The 26,738-nt window shown below is 43.3% G+C and overlaps 1 protein-coding gene across 3 annotated transcripts in view; it reads left to right on the forward strand.

Moving 5' to 3' along the window:
* Positions 1–621: 621 nt before the first annotated feature.
* The window catches only part of PITPNM2 (phosphatidylinositol transfer protein membrane associated 2), a 100,456-nt gene continuing 74,339 nt past the window's right edge, over positions 622–26,738 (forward strand). For all 3 annotated transcript variants that reach the window (XM_054996354.1, XM_054996355.1, XM_054996356.1), the window contains exons 1-3: positions 622–715; positions 19,776–19,990; positions 22,111–22,232. In XM_054996354.1, coding sequence (XP_054852329.1) covers positions 638–715; positions 19,776–19,990; positions 22,111–22,232 — 415 coding nt within the window. In that variant the 5' untranslated portion in view covers positions 622–637. The remainder of the gene's footprint in view (positions 716–19,775; positions 19,991–22,110; positions 22,233–26,738) is intronic.

Consider the following 26,738-nt stretch of genomic DNA (forward strand, 5'->3'; position numbering starts at 1 on the left):
GCGGGCCTAACAATCCAAAGGTTATGGAAAATTTCCTAGAGCATCACCCAGAAGTGAAATCACATCCTCCATAAACTCCATCTTCCCCAGGCAGTGCCCTGAGAATCTCCCAGCATTTGCTGAAGCAATGCTGGAAGCCCTTGCCCTTGCCCTAGGGCAGTAGTCTTTCTAGCCTCTTCAGGAACTCTTTCCAGGATGACTCATCAGTTACATGCTGCAGGGTATTCTTGGCTGCACTCAGTTTGTATGGTGGTGCTATCTAGACCTCTTGTGACTCAAATCTGGTGAAATTTGACTCTTGGAATGGAACATGTGTAGTTGGTGAAGGGCCTTTGGGGGATTTATCTTGTGAATCATGTCGATATTTGGGCTCCATCTAAATGCAGGCTGTGGCTCTGTGATATGTTAGGAAAAATATCTTCTTCTGTACTATCATTCCAAAGTGAAATTTCAGAAAGAATCATGCACTCTAAGTTATTAGAGAAAAAAATACTTTAAACACATTAAATGCATATTTTTTTCCTTTTCCTTTTGTTTCAGGGGGCACCCATGCACAAGCTTTGTTACTTAAGCAGCCTCCAGTAAATACCTTTGGCTTTCATTTCTGACTGAACCAAAGGGCTGCTTGGACTTCAAGATGCTTATAAAGGAGTATCGGATTCCTCTTCCGATGAGTGTGGATGAGTATAGGATTGCCCAGCTGTACATGATACAGGTTGGTACCTACACAATTGTTGACATGCTCTTTACCCAAGAACAGGGAATACAAGATAAAGATAAGTAAGGTATATCTTTCCTTTGGAACAACATACGTTAGAATATGTCGTCTTCAGAGTTACACAAAACTCTTTATTACCTCTTGGCAAAGCAGGAGTAACTGCATGTGCATGTTTGTGTGTATAAGTGAATAAATGGCTTTTAAAAAATGAAACTTTTTCTTAAGTTAGCATGTAATTTCTCAGAAGGACTTGTTCATTTTCACAGGGTCTTGACCAAAAATGATTTGTTTCTGAAAAATGTGCTATGATTATTTCTTCTTAATCTTTTCTAGCACATTTAAATTAGATGTTTAAATAATAAAAAAATGTACTAGAAGGGGAGGAAGCTCATTAACTATGAAATATTCATCAGCAGACTCATAAACCTATACAAAGAGAGGCATTCAGTAGTAGACAGTAATTCAGCATGGAGTTGGTGGCTGTGGGGGAAGGACTTCTCTTATAGTAGTCTGTCTTCTGAGCCATATTTAATTCCCAGTTCCATGCTTTTCACTATAGAATATATAGTAGGTGATTACTAGAACTGGGCATGAACCAGGAAAATACTAAACTATGCAGTTTGAGGTTCATCGCATTTCAAGTACTACGAACTTTCACCAACTTGCCCCGGTTCACAAACTGGTTCATTTGGTTTATGAAATGTCACTTCTGGGGCAGCAGAAAGTCACTTCTGGGTCTGCAGAAAGCCCATCTGCCCCGTTGCCTAGGAAAGTGATTGATCGGTGCCAGGCTGTCTGCAGTGACAAATCGAAAAACGAACGAAACAAACCAGCCTATCGTTCGTGGTGGTTTGTTAGAAATGAGCTCTGACAAACCGCCAGTTCACGAACCACAAATTTGGCTCGGTTCGTGACGAATTTTGGTTCGTGTTTCGGTTCGGGCCAACCTCTAGTGACTACCCATATATTCTAGGCAGGGGCTATCTATCAGAGGTGGATCTGTGTGACAGAACCGTGATTCCATAGTAAAGCAGCTTCAGGAGAAGGAAATTAGGAGGAGAGGGAAGAGTACATACTGCTTCTCTGCTCCAAATCAGTCCCAGGCGGCTCCCTCCACCGTGAATTCACAAAAGAAAACCTGCCAGGAGATGCTATTTGGAGCAGGGAATGGCAGGCTAGGGGAAAAGTTTAGCTCCACAACCTATTCCTTCAACTTTTCTGTTTCACACTTCTTGCCCTTGCATAAGGAGAGAGAGATGAGTTTTGCTGGGCCTACAAGTCTCTAAGAGCTAAGCTACAAGAGACAAATTACACGAGGAGGAGCACAGTGTTAGCCAGGAAGCTGAGTTTTAAAAGAGATGGGAAGGCTTTGTTAATTTCCCCTCTCTATGGAGCCAGGGAGATGCTGCTCAGAGGGTTCATTTCCTCTTCCTGTCTTAGAAGGGAAGGTGAAACTGACAGAGCCTTAGGGAAGCAAAGAGGAAATTAACAAACCCTCTGAGCAGGATCTCCCTGGCTCTGTAGAGAGGGGAAATTGACAAAGCCTTCCAGTCTCTTTTAAAACTCAGCTTCCCAGCTAACATTGCAACTCCCGTCACGTGCTCCTCCTCGTGTAATTCTTGTAGCTTGGCTCTAAGAAACTGAACGCCAGCTGGAGATCCAAGTCTCGTGTCTGAAGCCACAGCGGCAGGGAGGATGATGGATGGTCTGCTGCTGACTTGGAAGTCTAGTGTGGGTGGTGGAGAAAGGCCACTGAGCCCTAGACCTGTGTGGGTTCCCAAGGACATCTGGCATGCTGCTGTCTGGAAGGAGAGTGCTGGACTTGATTGACTTTGGACGAATTCACCAAGGCAGTTTTGATACTAGCCCCAGCTCCTTTTAACCTTGAATCTGAATAGCACTACTGGGAGCCAGGGGAGGCTGCTGCTGCTGCCTTCCTCAGCCTTTTCTGTTCTAAAATAGTTTCTGGTTTAAAACCCAGGTGGAAGCAATAAATAAAAGTGTACAGGACCAGTTCTCTGTCGTGTTGCTCTTTGCTCATCAGTTCCAGTGGGTATGCAAGGTTGCAGTGAATCATCTCTTTTTCATGCATCGTTTCTCCTCCGGTGGAATCCCCTGCTGCGGTTTAAAGTGTACAAATGCTGATGTTGGATTAATTGTAGCTTCTGCAGGATTTGTCACTTCCCCCCTCCTCCCTCCCTTATTTCTCTCTTCACAGCACCTTGGCCGGCTGCCTTCTGCGTGGCTTGGTGTTCTGTAAGGAGCACATAACAACTTCCATCAATTAGAATTAATTTTACATTACATTACAGCAGTGGACTTAATGTACCCTGGACTTGCTTGCAGATCTGAACTTGAGTTGGTTTTCTTTATTAGATTTTAGACTCTGTCGATACCAACATTTTCCATCTGCAACTTCCTGTTGCAAGTGCATGCTAGAGAATTTGGATTGGTGGCCTTTGACCATGCTTAGCAGTGGAACATGTTGGCTCTGTCTGTCTGTCTGTCTGTCTGTCTGTCTGTCTGTCTGTCTGTCTGTCTGTCTGTCTGTCTGACTGTCTGGTTCTTCATGCACATCCCCCAAAGCTTGGATAATACAAATATGTCAAAACACTTTAAATATTAGCATTTCTAAACACAATTAGGGAACCAGAACTAGCAGTAGGGGGAAAAGCTTGTAAAAAGGAATACGTTTTTGTCGTGTGCCTGAAAACTAACAACAAGGTGTTTTGTTTGTGTGTGTGCGTGTGCGTGTGTCTGTGTGCGCGTGCATGTGTGTGTGTGTCAGATGAGCCTTCCTATTGTCACACTGTTAGTGCAATATGTACATTAAAGGAGACATTTTGTATGTGCCATTTGTTGTAATAACTCACCAGCTGAGATCTTTGTCTTCTGTGCCCCCCCGCCCCCCCAAGAGGCTGGTGGCAGCTAGACACAGTGCATCTGGCTCAGAGATGGGCAGCTGTGGGGCCAGATCAATTAGAGTGTTCCACATCTGGATCTCCACCCAATTTTGAGGGCTGGGGATGGAAACAAGAAGAGCTGGCATCAAGCTTGGAGCCCTGAAGTAGGTAGAGGCTCAGATGTGACCCTCCCCCCATGTTAAAAAAATACATACCCCGATCTAGCACCTTTCTGTAATATCTCATGTCCTACCAATATGGTTCTCCGCTTTTTCATACCATTGGTTGCTGCTTGTGTAGGGCAGCGGAACCTAGAACACCGTAACACAAGATGTTCTGTGTTATGTCTCAGAGGAGAAAGGGAGAACTAGATGGGCAGCTTCCATTTTTCATGATAGCTGCATATTTAGGATAATGGCTAATACCTACTTGGCCTTCTGCCTCTCCCATGAAGATGAATCTGTAATTACAGACATCATGTTATTGTTGTGGTAATAAAGATGGCCAAAAGCCACAAGAAGACATGAGACAAGGCTAGGGCTGAAAGCTTTGCTTGATTAATGGGTGCAATTACTTCATGTTGATATGGTTAGATTTATAATACATTCTTACCAACACAGGCTGAGGCAGGCAATGACCTTATACAATCAAAATGGAAGCTTATTTTAAAGCAATAACTTAAAATAGATAGAAACATTTGTTTTGGATTAGTAAAAAGCCTTGTTCATTGAAACAACAAAAACGCTCCACATCATCTGTAGATAATGCTGATGGTTTGACGATATTTGGAAGGAGAGCATTCCATATCCATGATACAGCCACTTCCTGCAAATCCTTGCGATTTGAAATCATTGCATTAACCTTGGAGACCACCAGGAGATATGATAATGGCGGGATTGGTTTGCTGATTCTGCCTTTTATGAACTTTCAGCTGCTACAAGCGGGAATAGTTTTTGGCTCGTCTGGATTCAAGCATTAGCAGCTATAGATGGAAGGTGAAGCTGAAAATTTTAGACAGGGTGAGGCTGCCTTCTTGGGTATTGCTTGTTGGACTCAGAAGCACCTCTTCCCCCCTGGCTGAGCAGCTACTTACAGGGAGAATGGTCTGGCTGGCTTCAGAGATGACAGGTCTCAGATTCTTCCACACACGAATGATATTTGCCACTGCTGAGTGACAGTCTGTAAGCATTCCCTGATTCAGTGGAGGCATAACAATTGAAAAACAATGTTTTAAATTGTGTTCAAAAGTCAAAAAGGAAAACAGGGTTTCACCTACCTGTAACTGTTGTTCATTGAGTGTTCTGTGCAGTCCCATATGGGAACTGCACATGCGCAGATTGGCCTGCGCATACACAGTCCCTATGTGACATGCACAGAAGTCACAACGATGAACTTATTTTAACAGCCCTCAAGAAAGCATGGCGCAGTAGCTTGAGTGTTGGACTAGGATCTAGGAGGCCCAGATTCGAATACCTACTCTGCCATGGAAGCTTGCTGGATGACCTTGGGCCAGGCCCATACTCTCAGCCTATCCCACCTCACAGGGTTATTGTGACGATAAACTAGAGGAGAAGAGAATGATTTAAGTTGCTTAAGGTCCCTGTTGGGGAGAAAAGTGTGTGTGTGTGTGAGAGAGAGAGAGAATGAATGAATGAATGAATGAATGAATGAATGAATGAATGAATGAATGAATGAATGAATAAGACCTGTCCTAGCATTAAATTTTAACACGTTGAATGAAAAGCAGTAGATTCCTTACTGGCAGATAGGTCTGCAGGTGGCTCACTAGGACTTTATTTGGGGCATCTGCTCCACTGTAGACATAAATTGTCCCTTTTTTAAGTGTTCAATTAGCCTAGCAAGAAAATATGCTATCACATCAGTGTTTTGGCACTGCTTATAAATATAACAGACCTATTGCATCCCCTTGTGCTTTGTGGCCCACTCTTTACAAAATTTTCTTCCTCTCACTTGCCAATTTCAGGGGCTATTCGATGCATGCTGTGCTGCAGCTTTAGTCCATGAAAGCTTATGCCGCAATAAATACGTTAGTCCTTTAAGGACTGTGCTGTTGGATCACTACAGATAGACAGAAAAAGCAGGTGTGCACTGCATGGGCAGCAATTGCTCTATCAAAGCACCTTCAGCTCTCTGGAACAATTATCATCTGCTGCCTGCCTTTGAATTTATGCTTGGATTGCTTCTCTGAGCATTTGGTGACTGACATCGACTTGAAAAGTTCATTCTGCTTTTTTCATGTGTGTTTTTTCTTTTTTTTTTTAACACTGGCAGTTGGTCTTTTTGGTGTGACTGGCCATCTGGAGAATGCACATTTTTTTTCTGATTTGTAAAGCAGCAGGAATTATAATTGGGGCTACTTAACATTTGTGCAAAACCTAGTATCTGATATAGTTAAAAAATAAGTAAGTTATGACATTACATTTGATAGTAAGCACAATCCAGTTATAATTAGGCAACTCTGGGCATTTAAGCTTGCAGTTCAGTCCCTTTAATTTCAAATGTGATACAAAGATCTGTAAGAGAACCTCAACATCACATATTTGTATGGTCTATGTTCTCTTTCTTTCTTTCTTTCTTTCTTTCTTTCTTTCTTTCTTTCTTTCTTTCTTTCTTCCTTCCTTCCTTCCTTCCTTCCTTCCTTCCTTCCTTCCTTCCTTCCTTCCTTCCTTCCTTTCTCTCTCTCTCTCTCTCTCTCTGTCTCTCTCCCCCCCCCCTCCCAACTCAGGGCAGATTGCTAAAATTAAAAACCACCAATAAATACAGTAAAAACAATTTACAAACTTAAAAACTACAGCAGCATCCCCTTTGTAAAAATGCCCTCTGGAAAAGTTTAATACAAGTTCACCTTGTATTAAATCTAGAAGCTAACTGGTCACCAATGGAATGACTGTAGAATAGGCATAATAAGCTCGCTCTGTGTAGCTCCTAGTTGCAATTGGGTTGCAATGTTCACTACCTGCTGACGTTTCTGAGTTGTATTCAAGGATAGCCACATGTCCATTGTGTTACGGTAGTCCAACCTTGAGATTACTAGCATGGATCCGTGTGGTGGATCAGCTAGGTATAGAATTGTCCTCCATGCTAAATGTACTTGAGATAAGGGCCCTGCGAGACCTGTTACAGTTCCTCAGGGCTTGCAAAACAGAGATGTTCCACAGAGGCTTTGGCTGAGAGCCAGCGAATTGTCCCCTTCCTGTTTGCCACATCCCGTGCTCCACTGGCGGCCACCCTGGGCTGTGCCACAGCTATGTACATTTTTTTTAGATAGTTGTTATAGCCTGAAGTGATCATGGCACCAGTTTGTTTGTATTGTTTTTATGTTTTTTTAGATATGTATATGGTTTTAATTAATGTTGTTAGCCACCCTGAGCCCGTTCGTGGGGAGGGTGGGGTATAAATTTAATTACGTACATACATACATGAGGGGCCCCGTGGCGCAGAGTGGTAAGCTGCAGTACTGCAGTCCAAGCTCTGCTCACAGCCTGAGTTCGATCCCAGTGGAAGTCGGGTTCAGGTAGCCGGCTCAAGGTTGACTCAGCCTTCCATCCTTCCCAGGTCGGTAAAATGATTACCCAGTTTCCTGGGGGTAAAGTGCAGATGACTAGGGAAGGCAATGGCAAACCACCCTGTAACAAAAAGTCTGCCAAAAAAACGTGATGTGACGCCCCCCCATGGGTCAGTAATGACTTGGTGCTTGCACAGGGGACTACCTTTACCTTTTACCTACCTACCTACCTACCTACCTACCTACCTACCTACCTACATACTTAGATTTGTAAGTCCCCCCCCCCACAGACTCACTTGCAGGCCCTGGTTGCAGGCTGCAGGGGTGGGAAGGGCATGCACATGGCCGCCATTGTCTGGAGATGTGGGGAGGCTTCTAGCAGCCTCCGCTGGGGCAGCCCACACACTGCTGCAGTTTGAATCCCACGCCAGCCAATCAGGGCAAGCTGGCCAGGGGGGTGGGAGGAAAGGACGACAAACTTGGAAGACGCAGTTCCCTCTCAGGTCCACCACCAGCCCTCTTTAGGAGGGACTGGTCCTGCCCCGCACCATTTGGCTTATGGCCGGCTTTCCCACCCTGCCCTCCATTGGGCCCTTTGTGCTGGGATGCTGTTCGCAGTATACTGTTATGGGACTCGGGTTGGTTGTGGCTTGTCGGGGAGATGCATGTGGGTAATGCTTGTGCTTCCCTTCTTTCTGTCCCAACTTTGGAACTGGCAGTTTGGGCATTGGGCGTGGATCCATTTGAGGGGAAAGAAGGCATGCGAGCTCAGTTTCCCTATTATGGGGACCCCCCTTAAAGGATCTAGGGAGTGAGGCATGGCAGGTGCATGCCCAGATTGGGCATCCTCAGGGCGTCCTCACTCCCAGGTGGCAAGGGGTCCACACAGAGGCATCTGCCCGCATGGTATCCCACTAACTATCATCCCTTGCCCCCTCCCCCCTCAGCAGGTGGTCTGAGGGGGCAATGAGGATTATTGGCGGGCAGGTGGTTCAGCCGCTGCTGGGGTCTGTGTCCTGTGCACTGCCAGTGTTCTGTGAGCTGTAAATCAATAAAGTTGTGGCATCTTTCAGCGCCATCGTGGTTGTCTGGTATTGTGCCTTGCCTCTCTCCTCCCCGTCAGCGCTGCCCTGCAACTGTTCATGGGTTCAGGTTTATTCAGAGTTCTTTGCTTTTTAATTGTATTTTACAAACTGATATTATTCTACAGACAGATTATGCAAACGTACATAGAAAAAAGGCTACTCATTCTAATTCTAATACAACTAACAACAATGCTGTGATCACAGTAGAGATAATATGTGTGATTCAGTGCAACGCCTTGGATATCAACTATGCCAGTAAAATGTAAAAGGAATTCCAGGCATCATAAAACATTGTTTTCAATGCAACATCCTCTTTTGGTGCGTTTCAAGAATAATCCACGTTCATGAAAATCAAACTTCTGTTATCGGACTAGTAGGACTTTTCCAGGTTTTAACTAGGTCATTCTGAGATCCTCTTAGCCCTTTAATTGAGTTCAGCCCCAGTTGGCTCAAAGTGACCTCTTTGTATTCATTCTATCTTCAAATACATAATAATTATATATATTCTAATTATATCATTTTTAAAAGAGGCATGCTTTCGCTCAGTGGCGTGCATAGATCTCATTTGTGGCTGCCAGTGACATCATTTGATTTGCCATTATTGCTAATGATTTACATGCTACCCAGAAGCCTGACCAAAGCTAGCCTCAACCAAATCCATTGGATTGCTGATGCAATTGTGTTGCCATGGAAACAGATGTTGGAGCTTAAGGCTGCCTGTATCTATAACATGATGCCGGCTGGATAAATAAAATGGAAGAGTCTAGGGATGCCGATAAACCTTAAAAGGAGAAGAATATGGGTAGCTAGACGAGCAAGTGGGAAATCCCCTTTCATCATACCTTTAATTTTTTTGGAGGAATAGGCTGCATGATTTAAAACTGCACTTGAGCGCCTGCTGGTCAGACTGTGCGTTTGTGAGCTGACGAGTGGTAAAAAAGTGATGAATAAAACAGTGCTTAAATTGTCCCTTGGAAAGCATTGGTTTTGTATCATCTGTCTATTTGTGCATCTAGTCTATTTCCGTCTTGTAGGGTTGCCAGGTCCAGGTTGGGAAATTCCTGGAGATTTGGGGGATGGAGCCTGGAGAGGGCGGGGTTTGGGGAGGGGAGGGGCCTCCGCATCGTATAATGCCATAGAGGCCACCCTCCAAAGCAGCCATTTTCTCCAAGGGAACTGATCTCTGTCACCTGGAGAGCAGCTTAATTCCGGGAGATTTCCAGCCACCCCCTGGAGACTGGCAACCCTGTCATCTTGGGACAGGAAGCACTATAAAAAAATACACCCCAAAAAATTAAATTCCATGTTAAGAACAGTATGAACAGGTCTTGCAATGTGTCTTAAAGAGGCTCAGGGCCAAATAACTTCTGCTTTATGTGTCTGACTTGTTTACATGTAAACGAGGAGGTTCTATTTTAAAAGGGAATGGATTATGTGGGAAAGGAGCACTGAACCTTTCCATGCCTTATCTCCTGGCACTAAGTTATTCTAGAACAGGGTAGCTGGAAAGGAGGCAAGCTGTGGGCAGGAGAAGGGTTCAGTGCCCCTCTCCCATGTCATCAGATTGGAGTGCGAGTAAGACCCCCTTGCTCTCTACATAAATGGTCCAGATAAAAACAAAGCTGTGTATCAGGCCTAGTTTTGTCTTCTGACCTCATTGATCATGCTAGGGAGCTCAGAGCTGCGTGTTCTTCAAGTTTATCCCTTTTTAGTCTCACAATGAGTTAACTAGTTAATCAGAAAAAGTGAGTTTCTTTCAGTGGTAGGACATCTGCTTTTTTATATATGTATATGTGTATGTATATGTATATATGTATATATGTGTGTATGTGTGTGTATGTGTGTGTGTGTGTGTACACACACACACACACACACAATCTCCTGCATCGTCAGTTTGAACAACTAACATAATTGGTGATGTGAAAGACCTTGATCCTGGACAGCCGCAGCCAGTCAGAGTAGATCATATTGAGGCATGATGGGCCAGAGCCTAATTATATGAAAGTTGTAACACAAGTTGATTGAGCATCCTACAGCCCAACTCACAATTGCACGTATATTGGCGGACTGATCTTAAAATCCCCTCTGTCCTCAATGCCACTCAGAGCAATAAAAGGGGAGGGTGGGGTGGCTTCGTGCCTTTCTTCCCACTCTGTTTTCCCTAACGGAAACCGCCATGGGGGGGACTGTTTCCCTTTCTTGGGCTTCAGGTGTCCTTGGTCATATGATCTCCGGATATGTGTAGCCCGATCAGCAGTCCCCACCGTGGCTTTTTCTACGAGGGAAAACATCACACTAGGGAAGACACAAAGCCCCTCCTTCCTCTTTGCAATACTTCCAGCTGCACCAAGTGACAGAGCAGTTTTTAATGTGACACCCTCCAATGTATGTGGGAATGCGAGTCAGGGAATCCTAACCCGACTGTTGCCATGTACAGTTGCACCCTCCATATGGTAGCTCCGTGTTCCCAGGGATATTCAGTAGAAGTGATCTGCACTGAGTGGACATTCAAACTCCGCCTTCCCTGGTACTTCCAACTCTCTGCCCTCTCTGCCACATCACCTTTGATCGATATCTGTCCCAAAAGGACACTGTCTAATTGCTCTCTCGCTGTATGAGCACTTCCATTCCTTAAAATCTGATACGATCGCAGGCTTGCCTGTAGCATACGTTCTTGCAAGCTGAGATCTTGGGACGGGTGGTGACCTAAAGCTATGAGTGGTGGAGGTTGTTTTTTCTGGGCCATACTAAACAATTCTTCTGACAGGGAGATTTTAAAATGGATATTCCTGCCGCTTAAGGAGTTGTTCTCTGTTATGTCCCTGACTCAGGGGTGCCTTTTCCGATTACAGTTGGTTTGGGGCAAAGGGGAACAAGATTACAAGCAAGGTCCACTCTTATGTATGTTAAATATTAAACTGTTTAAAAAGTTGTTTATTATAAGACCATTTGTTTTGGTTTAATTTTTATACTTCATAAAATTTACAGCGATGTTGTCAAAACAGGCCAGTCGCTTTTTTTAAAAAATAAAAGGATTTGTGTCTTTAGCATTCATGTCTAGAACCTATGTCTGTTTAATCATTCCTAACAGTATTTCATGTATCAAGCCAGAGAATTGACTAAAAAGACAGGGGCTTCTGAGAAATAATTGCATAGGAATGCCCCCCACAACCTACCTAACTGATTTCTCTGCTTGTGGCTTCTGGGAGACTTCAATTCATTCATGGCCACATATAAAATACCTGGTCTTTTAAATAAATGGCTGTATATCCCCATCAGAATGCTGCCAACACTGCAAACAGATTACCTAATGAATTGGATGTCAGATTGAATGATCCAAAAGAATTGGTTAATGGTACCGTGGTCTGACTCATTCCATTGGAAAAAGTCAGCCCGTCTTAAAGCTGGTTCTCTTGTGTACGTGCAGCTTACAGAAATATTCATTGGAGGTTGTTATGCAGAGGTCTTGTGCAGGAAAGATTAACTGAAAACCGGCTGTGGCTTAGTTGCAGGTAATTCTGCCAATTCTGTGAGATTCTACTTTTAGGGTTGTGTTTTAATTAAAGCTCCAAGCAAAGGAAGCTGCTAGCCTAGTCATCTATCTTCGTCCCATTTATTTGTGGCTCTTAGATGCCAGACCTTGCAAATTTTATTGTTGGAAGAGGAATACACAGACTAGCGTGCTTGAGGCTGACTGGTTGGCATTCCTTTTTGCTCTGGGCAGCATTTCAGAAAGTTACAAGGTATTGAGTATCCACACACCCAGAGCAGAGGCAGTTCTGCATCCATAAAAAGGAGAGGGAAAGGGAGAATCTATGTCAATTTATCTGGCTGCAATGGTACCTTAAGGACCAATTCGATTTCCAGGGTATGAGATTTCAAGAGTCAACACTCCCTTATGGCAGCTTTCCACTTCTCTGGCCTTTTGATTTAGTAGTGATGTGATACAACCCATGCATCTTACGATTTTGCCACACATACAGATCAGCTGCAGATAGACAGAAGAATTTGTAAAAAATGAAAGATTTTTCTTGGGTTTGAAAACTGCTCCAGAACTTCCTGTAAACCTGGGAGGTGCTTGGAAATCTAGCTGGTGAGAACATTCATTATAGGTAAGCAAGCTTCCTTGAAAGAGTTTGCTGATCACAGCTGGTTGTCCTGTAAAATGTGCAACTTCAGATGAATGTTGGATTAGTTCCAGGGCACACTGTCTATTGGTGTGGGGCAGTGGTCTCCAGGCCTGAGTACTATCCTGTAGGAATTGAATATGTACCCTAGTCATCTTCTGAACACTCAAGAGTTCAATGGCCGAGGCGCCACATTACAAGAAGCGGTTGTGGTGCTCTGATAGGCCTCCTTTTGCACACAGGTCTTAAGTTCAAGTCTCTGGAAACTCCAGTTAAAGAATCTGAGGGCCAAGCTACAAGTGACGAATGATACAGGTTGGACACTTGTCTGCTTCCCTCAAGTTTTGATGGGAAATGTAGGCATCCTGGTCTTGCAGCTTGGCTCTCCGACTGCTGTCCAATGGACTTTTCAACTGTCACTTGTCCAACATTCCACCAAGCTGCCTACATTTCCCATCAAAACTTGAGGGAAGCTGACAAGTGTCCAACCTGTGTCATTCGTCACTTGTGGTTTGACCCTCAGGGAGAAGGTTCAGGGAAACTCCAAGTATAAGGCAGCTTTCTATGTTCACATGTAAGTCGATATAGAAAGGATTCCCCAAAGTTGGGAAAGCTTTCAGGTTTGCTGAAGCCAGAAAGATTGAAGATGGCTGGCCATAATGGAGGCCATAAATGGCTGAAAAAAGACTCCCAGTTCTGTGGTAAGGAAAGGTTTTTTGCCGAAAGAGGAAACATGGTGTAGTGGTTAGAGTGTGACTAGGATCTGAGAGGCCCAGGTCAAATTCCCACTCTGTCATGGAAGCTCACCAGGTGAGGCCAGACACACTCAGCCTAGCCTACCTCATGAGGTTGTTGTGATGATAAGCTGCTTTAGGTCACCTCTGGGGAGAAAAATGTGATTTAAACAGCTAATTGAAGTCCTTGTGTCCCCTCCATGCCCAGTTGACAGATGTGGTCTGGGAGTTCAGTATTCAGAACAATTCCCTGACACATGGAGGCCCAGTTTGGGTAAGGACCACAGCATGCAGGAAGAGGGAGCTGTACCCCATTTCCCCACCATGAGGGCCCTGGACAGCTGCTGTTTGCCCTCATGGGGAACTTAGGTATAGCCATCAGTGCATAGAGGCTTCCCCAGTGGAACAAGCAGTGGCTTTTCAGGGCAAGAAAGCTGTGCAGGGGGCCCTTTTCCTGTGTGTCATGGTTCCAGTCTGAATTGGACCAGCACGTGCCTGGGAATTAAGTAGCAAACATGGGATTCCAGACACACCTGTGATGGACGGGAGTAATGGAAAACACAGAGGCTTTGTAACATGTGAATTGGCCCACGTGTTTTCTGTTGCTCTTTTTCTCCCAAAGACAGAGCTATATTCTGTAAAATGCACATTTTTACCTATTATAGATGATAATTCCTGCCATGTTGTCAACTTGCTCACTTATGCTGCTATTACTCAATGACAAAACACAACAATTGCATTTAAATAGGTGAGAGGGAAACAATCTGGTTTAGATAGGCATGAAGGAGAAACAGAGAATGCAGTATCTTCAAGTTTTATGAGTAAGCAGGCATGTAGGCAGTTAGGCCTGGTCTCGTGAATTTTGTGAGCCTAGGCAACATTTGTGCCACTCTCCTGGGGGCATATGTTCCTAAGTGGTTTCTAAGGACAGGGTCTAGATAGCTTTGTTCTGTTTTTAAACATAGGCTTCAACAGGGCTTTTTTTCTGGGAAAAGAGGTGGTGGAACTCAGGACCGCACAATGACGTCACTTTGGGTCAGCTGGAACAAGGGGGGAGTTTTTTAAAGTTTAGGAGGGCAATCTAAACTCCCCTCTGTCCGGAGATCAGGGGGCGGGGCCACCAGCCCATGTGACCATTTTCAAGAGGTGCTGGAACTCCATTCCACCACGTTCCAGCTGAAAAAAAGCCCTGGGCTTCAAAAATTTTAATTTTATAACAGTACAGTGGTCTGTCAGTTAGGTTTTTTTTTAAGCCCTCAAAAAAGCCTCCAGAGGGAGGGATGGCAGCCATGGGGGTGATGTAAAGAAAATGGCACTAATGTGGGTGGAACCTACATAAATGCACACCTTCCCATTCACACAGCATCCAAGAAGGATTGCAGCAAAGCAAGGGAGAACACTGAAGCAGAACACATGGAGATTCTCCAGAAAACAGCCTGGCTTTAAGGAAACCATGTAGAAACATGGTTGTTGTGGGTTTTCCGGGCTGTATTGCCGTGGCTGTATTGCCCGGAAAACCCACAACAACCATCGTTCTCCGGCCGTGAAAGCCTTCGACAATACATCATGTAGAAACAGTCAAGCTTGGACTTTGTTCTTACTGAATTAACTTCCAAGGGTAAAAAAAGCCATGGCTCCACTCTGTGGGTGCTAACAAGGACATTCCAATTCTGGAATGAATTTAATAAGCTGGAGAGCTGGGCGGGTAATAGCAAAGTAAAATTCAAGAAGCTATACAGAAGAGAATAATGAAAGACATGTACAGTGTTGGGAAGCACTTCCTCGGGAAAGTTAGAGGTCATTATAGTGAATGACAGAGTTAGTCTGAGTTAGTGAAGTGCTGCAGGGGCACACAAGGTCAAAGTCATCTGACGTTGTGTCAACATGAGCATTGTTTCCAGCATGTTTAGAAATACTATCTGTTGATCTCCTCCAAATGGAAGTATTTCCATCCCTGCAATATGAAGTAGTCCCTCTGGAAATTAAGAAGCAAAATATGTGTCTCTGGCTGTTTGTTCTTGGAGAGTGGCCCGTGTTGAGGCTTTCCCCTTTATGGACAACAGGGAGAACCAAATCTAATGCTGTCAGATTTGGGAGTATTATACTGATATGAGCCCCATCCCTCTCATTTGCAGTAAACAGAGTAAGGTGGCTATATAAATACATCTCAGCAATCCATGGAAACAAAAGCACGCCAAGGCATTTGCAAATGTTGTCTAACTCGGATGACTGTGAAACATTGATCTGGAAGCTGTAATCAACAGTAAATGAGAGAACAATATCGTCTGGGCTAGGAGTATAGGGTAATACTGAGCTCAGTTATTGCCTCCCAGTCTTGCACAGCTGTTGCTGTTCTGTACTGAAAAATAGGTTTTTCTGTAAATGTTGTGCACGCACACACTCTAACATGACAGTTACACTTTTGTTGCCTGGTCCATTGCAAACAGTTTTAAAAAATATCTTCCTCCTTAGGTGGAATCCATGCTGTTGCACAAATATAGATAAAAGCGCACAGCAATAATAAATACTAAGCAATACTATGCCATGTACTTGTATTCTAGGTGAACTTTCAAACTTTGCATGAGCCATCTGTGTTTTTTTCCTAAGTGTTAGGTAATTCTAACAGGTGTGCTTTAATCTTTTGACAGTTAATTAAAATAGTGGACTCTATCTAGATTAATGTTCCTCTATCAGAGATTCAACCAATAGTGATCTCTCAACTTTTTCTGACATTTCTCAGAGATTTATAGTTTTGTTTTGCAAGTTTGAGTATAATGTCATTTTTTACTAATTGGAAGGTTATACAATATAAACTATCAATATTCAATGAAGCATCAGACCAATTATCATTTGTTTGTGCTGTCACGTGAGAAGCTCTTAGATATTTGCATATGATGACTTATAAAAATGCAAATTCAGATAGAATGTCAGAGCTCTGATGGAAGAAATCTCTTGAGAGAATTTAGGTGAGATTTTATCTTTACCTATGCATTTCATAGAAACTTTGATTATGTTAAACTTGGAATTTATTAGGAAATGTTAGCAAACTTATTTCTTCTTGCCTTTCTGTGTTCTGTTTTTATAGGATTTATATTAATAACCATTTATATTTTAATTACTTGTTTCATTAAAAAACTAGGGTGTATTTTCAATAAAGTGAAATAAACTCTAGACAGGTGTCTGTGTGTTTGATAAGGAGCTGCAAAGTAATATTGAACCCTATATAAAATAAGTGTACTGATAAACAGGTGGTTCAAAGAACTTAGCTGTTTGACAGGTCTGAAAACTAACTGCTTAAAGCTTTCCAAGAGAAAAGATACATCTTTCTTTTGGTTAAGTGGAAGCTTAGTTTCAGACACGAGCAAAAGCTCGTTACAATGCCACCATCTCCCCAATGCATTGTGGATTCTAAAACTTTGATTATAATTATATTTTTTGGAATTGACCCCTCTGGAAAACAAGGTGCTGGACAGGCTGTTCAGATGTTCTCTTATTATCTGGACGTACTTCACTAGATGTAGCTCCTGCTCACCTCTTCCCTTGGTAACCTGCACCCTCTTCACATATTGTATGCTGCCCTTCCTCCAAGAAGCTCAGGAGGTGCTTTGTTTGTGTGTTTCACTACTTTTCCACCCAACTATGGAAGAAGAATGCAACAGTAGTCCCCATTGTCATCAGGGCACTGATCTCGAAAAACGATGAAATTGATGTGGAAAAACTGCAGCTTTCTGACATAACACCTACAGAACTGCAAAAGATGGCACTACTTGGAACAGCATACATATTACGCCGATATCTGGTTGATACCTAGGTCTCCGGTGGAAACTTGTATCAGCTTAGCAAGGCCAAGCAATAATAACATGTGACCTCTGCTTATTGTCGATTGTGTTTCAGATAATTTGAATAACAACGACGACAACAACAATAATAATAAATGCACTTTTATACCGCTCTTCTAGACAAATTAGTGCCCCACTCAGAGCAATGAACAAAATCAGTGTTGTTTTTATCCCCACAACACAGCTGGGGCTGAGAGGAGTGGCCTCCCAAGGCCACCTACAGAGTTCATGTCAGTAGCAGGAATCGAACCAGCAGAGAGCAGATTCACAACCCAACCACTTAACTGCTATGCTACAGCAGCTCTGAGATAAATGGGGTGCTTGGGGCGGGGTAAGGAGTTGTTCTCCTTACGTATCATTGCAATGGCTGTTTCCATAACGGCTGTGTCGAAGTCATGTGCTGTGTCCTGTTCCATGTATGTTTATGCTCTTCTGCTGGGAGATTTGTTTTAATAAAAGCTTTTTAGTAACTGCCGTTCTTGCTAATCATAGTGCATCTGCTTCTCCGGGTTCCCTGTTATTAGTAATTTAATGCTATTACTTTAGCCAGGATGGATCTGTGTCGCCATCTGCCCTGGAATTCTGTTGACGGGGGCCGTTCAGAATGCTGGGAGTCAATGTGACGGCCGCAGGGGGAGAGTTCTAAGGGGATGACTGGATTTTCTCTTGTAATTCAATGTAAGAGGGTTTGCCATGATTATGCCTAGATGTCCCTCTAAAAGCCTTGAGCTGCTCTTGCAATCTGGTGGAGGGATCGTTCCCCTTGGGGATTCCAGCGGGGCCATGTTCTCCTTGCTCTTGATCTCAGCTTAACGCTTGGGTTCTCATCAACCTTTGTCTCCATGAAGAGTCTGGAGGTGTGACAGAGAGGCAAGGTGCTGAAGGTTCCACCTGCCACACATACGGCTTTAGTTAATAGAAGGGCCTCTGTAGAGGCATTGGGGAAGAAGCAGTCTCTCCTTAACTGGCAAATTAAATAACTACATTGTGCTTATTTTCTGGGGGATAGCGTGTGTTTAAAAAGCCCAGCAAGCTGTATTCTGGGCCAAAGAAAGCTGAATTCAGTGACCTGCTTAAATTGGCCAAATTAAGCAATTTAGGACAGATGGGCCTGTTACTTCCTTGTCAATCCAGTTTTACTGCTTTTTCGGTATAAAATGTGTCATTTATAATTTAGCATATGAAATTATACTTTATGACATTTTTATTAAATTAAAAGTGTATAAATGTTTCAGTTCTCTACGAGCCACGCTGCACATGTAGACAATCGATGGAAGACGGAGAACTGTAAGCTGCTGCCCTTAGCGCCACCTTGGCACATGTTTTTGCCACCTGAGAGGGAAAAATAAAACTTGGAAATAGACGTCATACATTTTGTGGTAAATAAAAGAAAGTGGCAGGCAAAGTCATCTGGGAAAAGTATAAACAGTGGCCTGCTAAATCTGACCAAAAGTTCATCTCGTCCAGCAACCTGTTTCCCTGCTGACCATGCCGAAGCCACGGCTTTCTCCTTGCTATTTATTTATTACCCAACAGCAACTGGTATTTACTACCATCAGACAATGGGGGTTTTATTTAGCCATTACATTGAACAGCCGTGGATTTCTTGAAGGCAGTAATTTTTTAAAATCGCTGATCTATAGGACAAGAATTCCTGTCTTGCAGTCCTGAACATTTTTCAGGACTTTCTCCCTGTCCTGAAAGTTCAGATGTGTTCAGGAGACATCTGAACTTGAATGTTACTGACTAATTCAAGGATACCTAAATCTGTTAATGGAGGACAAGGCAATTCCACGCTCAAATGCGGGCTTGCTTGAACTTATTACATTCTTTTTTAAAAATGTGGTAGAACTTTAAACACACAATATATTGCCTGGAAAGAAAAAACACGTGTGCTCTCCTCCTTTCTTATTAGCAGTTTTTGTTGCCATCACGTCCTCAGACAAAGATTTGGATCTTCTGCATCTTATTAATCATTCTTTTTGTTAAAACACGAGTTTCTTTTCATCTCGTTTGCCTGCCAAAAATAAAAGGTCATTACTGAAGTGTCTTTTACAGTCAATTCATAACTCTAATCTCAGCGTGTCTTTAATTCCATAAGTGTCAGCCTCTCAAAAGCACTTATAAAATGCAAACCAAAGGGGGGGGGGGAATCAAAGAAAACACTGAGAGCATTGTTTGGATACAAAAAAAGAGAAATTCTTGGCCTAGCCTTGATGATACCACGTGAACTGAAAAGAATGAATAGTCTTTCGTTTTAATTTTAAGCTTTGATTATAACTCTTCTTATTTAAAGATGAGAATTTCCACAAGTACTGTGGGATATTTTCTCTTATAAGCTAAGGCTTCGTACCTGATAGACAAGGCCCATCTATGCTGCCAATATTAGTTTTATGAGGAAAAAACAATTGGGGGACAGCAGTTCCCAGAATTCTATGGAGAAAGGGAATAACCATTTAAACCAAAGTTTACATTTGTACAGATTGTACTGTTGTGATTCGTGGGTGAGATACTTCCTGTTGGGTGCATCAGAAAGGTACATGAGCATTTTATCTGTGACTGCACACCTGAATACTGATAAGACTATTAGTCCGCATTGCCCAATACTGATACGACTATTTGTCCTCCTAGCCCAGTAAACTGTTCTACTCTTCTTTTAGCTGGGAATTCTAGGAGATTGAATCTGGGACCTTCTATATTCAGAGCACATGCTCCACCACAGAACTGGAGGCTTTTTCCTGAATTGCACATTTCCTTAGTTCCCCAAAACCCACAGATACGCATGTGTGCGCATTATCATAAGGAGAGTACGGAATGTGCTAATAATCTTTTTATTGTTTCAGAAAAAGAGCCGAGAAGAGACATGTGGTGAAGGCAGCGGTGTAGAGATTTTGGAAAACAGGCCATACACAGATGGTCCTGGTGGTAATGGGCAGTACACCCATAAAGTATACCATATTGGTATGCATATTCCTAGTTGGTTTCGGTCTATACTGCCAAAGGCAGCATTAAGAGTCGAAGAGCAGTCCTGGAATGCGTATCCTTATACAAGGACAAGGTATTATTTGTCATTAATGCATTTATTGCTACACTAATACATTGAATATAGAGAGTGCCTTGTAAGGTTGTCCTTGATTTGTCCCCTCATTAGACTTGTGATGTAGGACATGCTGATTCCCATTTCATAGCAGGGGAATTACTGCTTTTCTCATGGAAGCCCATGATTTGGTGGTGCTCTTCTCAAGACAAAGGGATCATTTCATCTACCACAAACAGAAGCAGTAACTTTGAATGCTTTCTCTCAAGCCCCAGTTAGGAGGTTTGTGAGGGGTGTACAAAATCACAGATGTCCAAAATGTTATATTCTGTACAAAATGGTGGGATTCTTGTGTTGCACTTCATGATGGCTGTTGACCAGAAGTAGCAGTGGTTGAGAGGCAGTGTAGTACAGTGATTAGAGTGTTAGATTAGAACTCCAGGTGATCCAAGTTCAGGTCCCCATGACTGGAGGTAGTTTTGGACCAGACACATGCTCAGCCTAGCCTACCTCACAGGGAGCTCTTTTGAGGATAATATGCAGGAGAGGAGAACCTTGACACGTATAGGTTCTGAGCTGTAGTTGTAGTATTTAACATTCCCAGTCCTTCATCCCAGCTTTAATTGCAGTTTGCAATATGGGACTGACTTTTAATTCTCTTCTAAATTCTACTTGTACCTTTTAACTGTCTATGTCCATCTGATGTCTGTCTCTCTCAATCTAACCCAACTCACAGAATAGTTGTGAGGTTAAAATAGAGGAGGGGAGAACAATGTTTAAGCTATTTTGGGTCCCCATTACGGAGAAAAGCAGGGTCTAAACATCTAAAGGAATAGATACATATGATAGGGCTGGGTCAGACCAATGGAAGGGAACACCCAATGCAAAACTACAGAAAACTCTGTCGGGAGTTGTGTGAGGAAGAAGTCCAACACCTGTCAGTGGGAAATGCCATTTCTTCTTTTAGACACCAGCCATTTTTGGAAAACTCAAGTTATTTAGTTTAGAGTTGTTTCCTTCGGAGAATAAACCATGAGCTCTGAGTCAGCATGCATTTCGAGCATGCCTAATTTCTGCCAAATTTGCAAAAATCAACAAACAACAAAGGGAGGTACCTACTCAAAAGTGACAGCTAGAAAGTGAAACACATGAGTAGGAAGCAATAGCCAATTAACACATTTAAGATGTCAAAGGCATATATTAAATACAAAATATACCTTCATATATAGTCAGAATTTCTCACACAGTCAAGGTAAATGTCAGACAATTACAATATCATGATGGTGCAACACAAATACAGTCAGGAAGAACATCCCTATTATAAAAAGTACTTTTTATAATAAAGTGCAGTGTTTATTTTCAGGTGGAGCCGGTGAAAACCAAAGGCATGTCAGATCGCCCTACACACAGTGCTGGCTTGACTTGGGTGTTTCATCAGATGACCTCATTGGGCGAAAGAACATCCACCATACAACAAGTCAATAAATAATGTTAATTTCAAGCACCAACTAGTCAATTATCCCATGCGGAAGTCAAGTGAATCGCTGTCGGCGTTCTTGCGCAAGGAAACACCGGAGTTAAGCCGGCGCTGTGCATAGGGTGATCTGACATGCCTTTGGCTTTCACCAGCTCCACCTGAAAAGAAACACTGCACTTTATTATAAAAAGGACTTTTTTACAACTTACCTTATAATCTTTCGTGGAAGCTTACCTGTGGGATGTTGTTCCTAACTGTATTTGTGTTGCACCATCATGATACTGTAATGGTTTGACATTTACCTTGCAATATTATGTTGACTATGTGAGAAATTTTGATTATGTATGAAGGTATATTTTGTATTTAATATATGCCTTTGACTTCTTAAATTTGTTATTGCCTAATTGGCTATTGCTTCCTACTCCTGTGTTTCACTTTCTAGCTGTAAATTTGCAAAAATCGGCATTTCATCTTATAAAAACAAGGTGTTAATGAATTCTCTGCTACACTGCAAGTCCTGGAGGTTTTTTGCTTCTACTCTGGAAAGCAGCTGTATATATAACATGCTGGGTAAATGGGTTTTTTTTAAAAAAAGAAGCACTCTGGTGTGATGCTTTCTAAGCCAGCTTTAGGCTGAGTTTCTCTGTTGTGCTTTCTTTCTCAGGTACACATGCCCATTTGTGGAGAAATTCTCTATTGATATTGAAACCTATTATATAACTGACTCAGGAGAGCAAGCCAATGTGTTCAACCTTTCCCCTGCAGAGAAAAGGCAGACTATTCTCGGTAAGGATCACTTTCTCCAAAATACTGATGTTGTAAATGCATGTGTTTATCTGTAAGTTCTTGTCACTATTTAACTCATCTGTGGGACAACCAGGTGTGTGGTGCCTTTCCAAATAAAAGTTAACAAGGCCTTTACCCAGAAAACTTAGAACCTAATGTGAAGACAGCATGAGGGGCCCTGGTTGAATCAGGATTACAGCACACAGGGGAAAGGGAGCTTAAGCTTTCCTTCCACCCTTCCCCTTGTGCTCCCCCCCCCCCCGCAACCTGAAATGCCCCAGGGAGCTGCTGTTTGATCTGTTGGGAACCAATGGTTCCATGTGAAATTCTCCAGTTGGGACAAAGAGGGCTTTTTCAGGTCAGAAAAATAATGCGGAAGAGAAGCCTTAATGCTCCTTCTTCCCATATACCACAGTCCTGATAAGTAGTAAAAAGTCCAGTAGCACCCTTTTAGACTAACCAGCTTTATTGAGGCATAAGCTTTCGAGAATCACAGCTCTCTTCTGACGAAAGCTTATGCCTCAGTAAAGTTGGTTAGTCTTAAAGGTGCTACTGGACTTTTTACTGTTTTGCAACTACAGACTAACACAGCTAACTCCTCTGGATCTGAGTCCTGATAAGAATTTTGACAGTAACAAACAAATCTTGTGAACCATCAAAAGTCCATCCGTGAATGTTGACGTTCGCATAAATTCTTTTGTCAGCATTCATAGTTGTATATCGGGGGGAAATGGTGATGGATCTATTTTGGGGCATTCAATAAAATAATTTAAGATTGTCAGAGAGAGAGAGAGAGAGAGAGAGAGAGAGAGAGAGAGAGAGAGACCGTTCCTCAAATTTTGAACATTCACTGTTATGTCTGTATAATAAAGCTGAATTTTCATTACTAGGGTAATAATTACTACTGTCTTGAGTATGAGAATATATTCTTTGTTAACTGGGGGCTGTGAGTTTAATCTGTGGGACCCAGGAGAGATGGCATCCAGGAGTACCCAGGAAAGAGGGACTGTGCCAGCTTTCACTTCAAGGCCTGGACTTGGGGTGGGTGGGTTATGCGCTTGTGTGTGCCAGTGGCAGCAGATGGTTTAATTAGTTCTGCATGCTGCCTGTGCTGGGCCAACACCAGCCCTTGCTGGCCAAGGCGGAGAGGAAGTACAGCAGCCAGTGATGTGAGCAAGCTGTGTGGCTGGCTTGTTTTGGCTTCTATAATTTCAATATTTGGGAAGGAAGGGCTGACAGACTTGCTTTGGGCTTTATAAAATATAAGCTCCCTTGACTAATCATTAAAGTATTTCTAAATGGGTCCCTGAAGCTATTTTAGGTTCATGGAAGGACTTGTGCTCAGTGTTTTGTTAAGCTTTGTCCAGTGTTGTTGTTTTTTAAAACTCCCACTCAAGCGCTGCATTGAACACAATTTTAGAAGTGCTTCTCCATTTCAAAACTGGTTGAGGAGTCAGCCTGGGGAACTGCTTTTATAAACACACCAGTCTGCACCACCATCACCCCACCTTCATGAAACTCTGAGCATAATTTTTAGCTCATGGCCCTCTAGTTCTGTATGTTGGAATGGTTCCAGTGTTAGAACACTGAAACTACAAGTGACTGCATCTTGTGTGTTCCAACAGCCAATTCACATGGTCTCTTCCAATGGTTTGGTATGGGGAGCCTACTACAAATTGTTGGCTTCTGGGGGTAGGGCTTAGTAATCAAACTTGTGCATGCTTGGATAAAACGTAGCTCTTGAGTTCAATCTGAGTCACTGCACTGCCATGCATATTTGGGATGGTGGAGGGTTCTAGGGACCAGCATTTCTGGCAGTGTGCTTCATCTGCAGCAATCATTTTCACCTCTGAAAGTAACCCTCCAATTTCTTGAATCAAAGCAACCCTAGAAACAAGAACAGTTTCCAGTTCTTATTAGTCTTCACAACAACCCTTTGAGGTAGGTTGCTGCTGTTTCCCCTTTGGAGCCAAGGAACTGGGAAGAAGAGGAAAGTGATTTGCTCTAGGCCACTTAGTGACTCTGTCACTGAGTTCAAGCCTCTATCCGCCTTGGATGACACTGTCTAGAAAGACCCACCCCATATGGTGATGATGTTCACACACACTCCTAAATGGCAGGGGTCATTTTGTAGAAAAAGAGCTCGAGGGACTTATTAGCATAACTCATTAGCATATACCACGCCTCTTGCCATCACCAGAAGTGTGTCATTAGTATAACTGATTTGCATATGCCACACCCCTGGCATCACCTATTCTGGCTGTTTTGGACCCAATCCTGGCCATTCAGGGCCGAAATTGGTCCCAAAATGGCAAAAAGGGGCTGAAAAGGGGCACAAAATGGGCAGGATCAGGCCACTGATGAGCAGGAGAGTGATCCACCACCCGTCAGAGGCCTGATCCAGGCTGTTTCGGTCCCAGTCCAGGACGAAATGGGCCCAAAATGGCTCAGAGTCATGTGGGCGGGGCCACCTGACGTGACCTCTTTGGGGAACTGCCGGAACTGCGTTCCTGTGCGTTCCCCCTCGAAATGAGCCCTGCTAAATGGTATGAGATCACAGCACAGGAAGTCACTCACATGCTGCTGGATGTGTAGTTGAAGAGGGGACCTTAATGTATGCGCCTGACTTCACTCACTCACTCACTCACACTCACTCACTCACTCTCTCTCTCTCTCTCACGCACGCACGCACGCACGCTAATGAACCAGATCTCTGACACTGGATGAGAGATATCTTGTAACTCATTTCAAAAAGCACCTTAATACCAGCAGAGTGCTGTAATGCCTTCTGCATATGTGCAGTGTGGATGGTGACGGCAGGTGGGCATATCTGTATTTGGAACCTAAAGACCAGCTAATTATCTGAGAAAATAAACACAGATATTTAAAAAGCTTTCGACCTAAGATTTAACTGCCTCCTGATTCCGATTTCTGCTTACAGGCTTATTTTAAGAGAGCCATTAATTAGTTCTGCTCCATTTGCACAGCCACTTTCTTTCCCCTCCCCTTCATTGTGAAACATTTCTTAAGGCCTAAGGCTTAAAGAATGGAGAATTCTGGCTGCGTGAGGCTTGTGGTGAAGAATGAACAAACAAAATCCTGGGTATAGCCCAGGGTGGTTTGGTGCCTGTGGCAGAAAACTCATATGACACTCCTTCCTCCCTCAAAATACTTGAGGCAAGATCCAGCAAGAAGTTCTCCTCAGGAAGCCTTACTGAAATGAAGGGAACCTATCCCGTGCTTGCGCAGTTCTTGTTCACTTCCCTGGGGTTTGCTTGTGCCTCATTGGACATGCAGCACGCAGATTCAAAGGCTGGACATTTCAGTAGCTGGGGAGCAGGGGTGGGGAAGTATGTTGCCTTCAGGTTCTGGGCTTCCAAGAAACATCTGCCTGGCCACTGTTGGAAGCAGATGCTGAGTTCTTGTTGTTGTTGTTGTTAATCTGCCTTTCTCACTGATCCAAGGCAGATTACACAGTGCAAGTGAAAATATAATATAATCAACATCTAGGACATTCATTAAACAAAGTACAGTAATGAACAACAGTTAGGATATTCAGAGAAACAGATACAATAGGGTATAGTAGCAGAAATTTGAAAAATGCACTGAGACAGTCTGTCATTAATACCATTTGCTAGGGTGAGAAACATGCCCTGCCCAGCTTGTGGACTTTTCTGAGTCATTTGGATACTGGCTGATAGGCAAGATGGACTTTGGGGTTAATTCATCAGGACTCTTTTTATGCCAACCCCCCTACCTAAGGCAGCTGCCATACCTTACTATGGTTTTATTTATTAATTTTATTAGATTTATATCTCGCCCTCCCCGAGAATGGGCTCAGGGCTGCCAACATCAACAAACCATCAATAAATACAGTCTTAAACACACATAAAACTATAAAAGTTATCACCTATCACAGTAATTCAATTCCAGATGTTGTTAAAATACACAGGCCGCTATAAAAGGCATAGACTCAAATTCTGCAGGATCAGCTGTGGAATGGTACCAGAGTAGGACAGAAAACGGGGTATTGCAGTCAGGAAAAAAGATGGAAAATGGGATGGATGCCGGTTCTCAACAAAAGGCCCAGTGTAACATCACCATCTTAAAGGCCCTGCGGAACTGCAACATATCCTGCAGGGCCCGGATCTCCAACTGGAGTGCGTTCTATCAGGCCGGAGCCAGAGCCAAGAAGGCCCCGGCCCTGGTCGAGTACAAAACGTCTCTTGGGCTGGGGACCACCCGTAATTGCTTATCCACTTAGCGCAAGGCCCTGTGGGGGACATAATGAGAGAGACAGTCCCGTAGGTATGTCAGCCTCAGTCTGTTGAGGGCTTTGAATCCCAGAACCAACACCTTGAACTGGATCTGGAACTCAGCTGGCACAGCACTGGACAAATATGCATCCTGAATGGGGTTCCTGTAAGAACCCATGGTAGGTCCAGTTCTGGGCATGGCGATAAAATCTTGCTTTGGAGCTGCTGTTTGTACACTCTAAGCCCCACC

This window comes from Eublepharis macularius, chromosome 13 (genome assembly GCF_028583425.1).
Source record: "Eublepharis macularius isolate TG4126 chromosome 13, MPM_Emac_v1.0, whole genome shotgun sequence".
In the NCBI taxonomy this organism is placed as follows: domain Eukaryota; kingdom Metazoa; phylum Chordata; class Lepidosauria; order Squamata; family Eublepharidae; genus Eublepharis; species Eublepharis macularius.